At 46.0% G+C, this 4,087-nt stretch overlaps 1 protein-coding gene across 1 annotated transcript; it reads right to left on the bottom strand.

Annotated features, from left to right (window-relative positions):
• Positions 1-525: 525 nt before the first annotated feature.
• On the bottom strand, positions 526-1,851 carry LOC311035535 (piggyBac transposable element-derived protein 4-like; the record flags this gene model as incomplete). Its single annotated transcript, XM_084043808.1, has 1 exon — positions 526-1,851. One exon carries the CDS (start codon positions 1,849-1,851, stop codon positions 526-528), a length of 1,326 nt encoding a protein of 441 aa, XP_083899934.1.
• Positions 1,852-4,087: the final 2,236 nt, after the last annotated feature.

Here is a 4,087-nt window from a genome sequence, read left to right as displayed (position 1 = left end):
AAATAAAAAAATCACATACTCTTGTTTTGTCTTTATTCCTAATAAGAATAAGAATAATAACAATAAAACAGTTTGAACACACTTGGGGTGTATACTATTTTCTAACCTCATAGATTTATATATGGGTTCGCGAGGCAAGTTGAGGTGGGTTGGGTTCCGTGGCGTGGCGTGGTGGGGCGAGGCGGGGCGGGTCATGAAAAAACCCGACCCGCACATCACTAGTAGAAGTTGTCCATGTAGATATGGTGCCCTGAAGGTAGGAAATGTGAACATAAGATTTGCACAGGAAATGGTCACATTGAAATAAAATATAACTATATACAACACAAAGCAAGTTCAGCCAATAGGTGTGTTTTCTTTCAGTAAGCCTTGCTTTATGAGGGGTTCAAATACAAATAAATAGTGCAAATATGTGTAAATATACACTGTTTTCTTTTGTTTTCTTTTAGTTTTTTTTACCTGTGCAAAATTGAAGAAGAGGTGGAGGAGCAAGGGGACAAAGGGTGATGTGATGATGAAGTCTCTTCATTTCTGGTGGAACTCTCTAAAGCAGTTTCTGCCAGGGATGATGCAATGGGGAGTTCCACAGTACTCACACATCCATGGTGTGTCGGAGGGCCTCGGCTTCTTGTCAGTCGGCTCTACTGTCCCTTCCTGCACTTTTCTCTTCCACTCTGCATTTATCCTGGCCTTGCACCGATCACATTTCTTACGCCCTTTGGTGGCTTTCTGGCTGCTGTCTTCCACTTCAGAAATGAGAACAGGCAGATGGTCATAGGACCTCTTGCTGGGAAGTCCTGACACGTCCGTCCCACACAGCTCCGACACGATCCCTACCATGAAATCTTCGTGTGCCAGGGGCGGAATGGGGTGCTCTTTGGCCAGCTCTTTATGGAGGATGAAGGCGTTGGTCATTGCTATGCCCACGAAGTTGAGGAACAGTGTCCTATACCATCGAGCAACTTTACGATGGGTGGAGTAGTAATGTATCAGCTGATCTGATAAGTCTATTCCACCCATGTGCTTGTTGTATGCCCTGATGGGAGCGGGGCAAGGGACGTCGCGCGTTGCCCACTGTCCTCCGTCTTTCGTTTTCCTCTTCACCACACTGTCATAGGAAGCCGAGTGAATGGTGGAGCACATACAGACCTCGCGCTTGTCCATCCACTTCACGAAGACCAGGGGCTTTTCACGTATCCAACGAATGGTCCCCTGTGGTGCCTTTTTCGGGAGGGCATTCTCTCTTCCTTTAGGACACCCCTGTCTGCCATCTCTGTATGTTCCACAAGCCCCATATTTCTTCTCAAAAAGGTCTTTCAAAAGTGTGGGGCTTGTGTAAAAATTGTCCATATAAATATGGCGTCCTGTCCCCAGTTTAGCTGGCCCCATCTGGTTCATGACCGCATCATAGGACAGTCCCTGCACGGAGGGAGTCAGAGCCTTCCCGGTGTACACATTTAAGTACAAAGTGTAGCCACTCTTCGCTTCGGCCAACACAAATAGCTTCATGCCCCATGTGTTCAGCTTGTCCTTCATATACTGAGTCATGCCGGTTCTTGCCTTGGTTGGCACCATGCTCTCATCGATCGACAGCTCTTTGTCTGGCCCGTAAGGAGCCCGGCAGGCAATGAGGATTTCATCCAGAAGAGGCTTCACTCTGAAGAGCTTGTCAAACTCAGGTGTTCCTTTCTTCAGGTCATTGACTACATCCTTCTCGGGATCACTCATGTGAATGTTCCACATGATGACCTGGAATCTGTCTCTGGCCATGATCTGACCTGGGTATGGCACAGAGCAGATGTGCTTCTTCTTCCAGTAGTCCTGGACACTGGGAAGCTCCACAAAGGCCATATAGATGAGGAGACCGATAAACCAGGTTTCTGGCAGCACACTTGTTGGTGTTTTTGCACAAGGTGCGCAGTTGAACTCTCACTAAAGAAAAGCAGAAAAAGCTGTCCAGGACTGTATTTTCTGGTGCGGTCCATTTGTGGTCCGAGTTCCTGGCTAGGTTTGAACCTGTAGACTATCTCTGGGCCATCGTCATGCACTTCATCAGTAAACCAGGGAGGCTCAGACTCAGGGCTGCCGGGTGGAGCTGACTGAGCTCTTGACCTAGATTAACACAGATAATCACACCGATCAGAATGTAAATTCCTGCGATTAGCTCCACGCATGACATGCATAGCTAAAATCAGTTGAATAAAAATTGCAATAAATATACTGACCCTGTTTGAGTGCGACACCTTTTCTGGGGCCTTCCACTACCTGCACCTGTTTCATCATCACTGCAAAAATGTAAAAAACAGTGTTACATTTTGCACCGAAGACAATACTGTCAATACCATTACTACTACACAACACTGGGGCTTACTTCTCTGACGGCAGAGCTGGTAGCTGGACAGGCTTCCTTCCCCTCCTGCCCCTCTGTGTGTCACCACTGCTGCAAAAATGTACTTATAAAACGGCTCAAAGATCAACAATTCCACCGTTACGATGAACGGCTGCTGAAAATGAGCTGTGTTATGAAAATGAGCTGTGTTCCGTGAGCAACGATAACAGAGCAACGATAAGACTTCCGGTGGACGATCTCTTCTGAATAAGAGTACCCTCTAGAGCAAAAAGGAGCCATTGAAAAACGGTTAAAAACGGTTAAAAACGGTTAATTTGCACATTAAAACTATAGATTAAGCATTTAAACGAAGCTATACAACAAATATTATGTTTCTGTGTAACAGAAACGGATTTAAAACATTAATAATTTATCTAAATTAATAAATGCTTGTTCTTGGTGCCAGCACTTCTGAGGTACGCGCGCGTTCGGGGAGACCCCCTCTACACCGCCACACTCTCCGCTAAGCGGCACCAAGGTGTAGAAAAAAGTGGCGGGCCGTCCAAAATACACTTCTCCCGCTTAGCGGAGAGTGTGGCGTTGTAGAGTCACGTCACGTGCATATGTCACACGTGCCACGGCAAATAGCTGTCTCGTGTCCAGCGTCCAATTTGTGAAGTCTATGCACTGAAAATGGCCGTTTTCTGACCCCTGACCTCACTGGACGGCCGGCCACTTTTCAAAATACACCTCTCCCACTTAGCGGAGAGTGTGGCGTTGTAGAGGGGGTCTCCCTGAACGTGTGCGTGTGTCAAAAGTGCTGGCGCCAACAGCCGTCTCCTGTCCAGTGTCCAGTATTGTCTGAAAACAACACTTTTCTTACCTCAGGCCGCACTGGGCGGCCTGCCACTTTCCTTTTTTTTACAAATTATCTCTCAAATGTTCACCAACATTCTGTACTGGTCTGTATCCATTTTCTATCAAGTTTAGGGGCGCTCAGTTATGGAGTAGTTCTCACACTATCCTCCTGTCCTATGATGTATGCCTTTTAAATGGCTCATACTAAAACACTTCTAAGTGGCAAGTTAAAAAAAAGACACAATTGTATTTAAAAAATACATTTATGATGTACAGTATGTCTTTTTAAATGGCTTATACTAGATCACTTCTAAGTGCCAGGTTGTTCCAGTTTGAAATTGGCTATTGACCCCCATTAAATGTGCACGTTTATTGGATAACTGGATATTGATTTGTGTGTGTGTGTGTGTGTGTGTGTGTGTGTGTGTGTGTGTGTGTGTGTGTGTGTGTGTGTGTGTGTGTGTGTGTGTGTGTGTGTGTGTGTTTCTAGTTACCGTACTTCTAGAATTTGATTATTATTACAAAACATACATTAACCACTTCAGCCCTACAGTATATGTCTGCCATTTGAAAATAGCTGATCTGCAAGCTCACATTGTGAGCTGTGTGTGTGGGTGGGGGGGGGTGTTGCGTCTTTTCAGAGTCCGGAATTGACCGAATGGTAAATATTTTGGCTAATATTTGACCGTGTTCCATTTCATCACTAACAGCATGACAGCAACAAATAGAGTGTGTTTGTGTGTGTGTGTGTGTGTGTGTGTGTGTGTGTGTGTGTGTGTGTGCGTGCGTGCGTGCGTGCGTGCGTGCGTGCGTGCGTGCGTGTGTCCATTGAAGGAACACAACACTGTTCAGGGGGATGATTGTCCCCCTGAACCAACCAATCAGAACAAGACAGCCTAG

This window comes from Gymnoscopelus microlampas, assembly GCF_963454915.1.
Source record: "Gymnoscopelus microlampas genome assembly, chromosome: 2".
NCBI lineage: Eukaryota > Metazoa > Chordata > Actinopteri > Myctophiformes > Myctophidae > Gymnoscopelus > Gymnoscopelus microlampas.
This window is presented reverse-complemented; position numbering and strand designations above follow the sequence as displayed.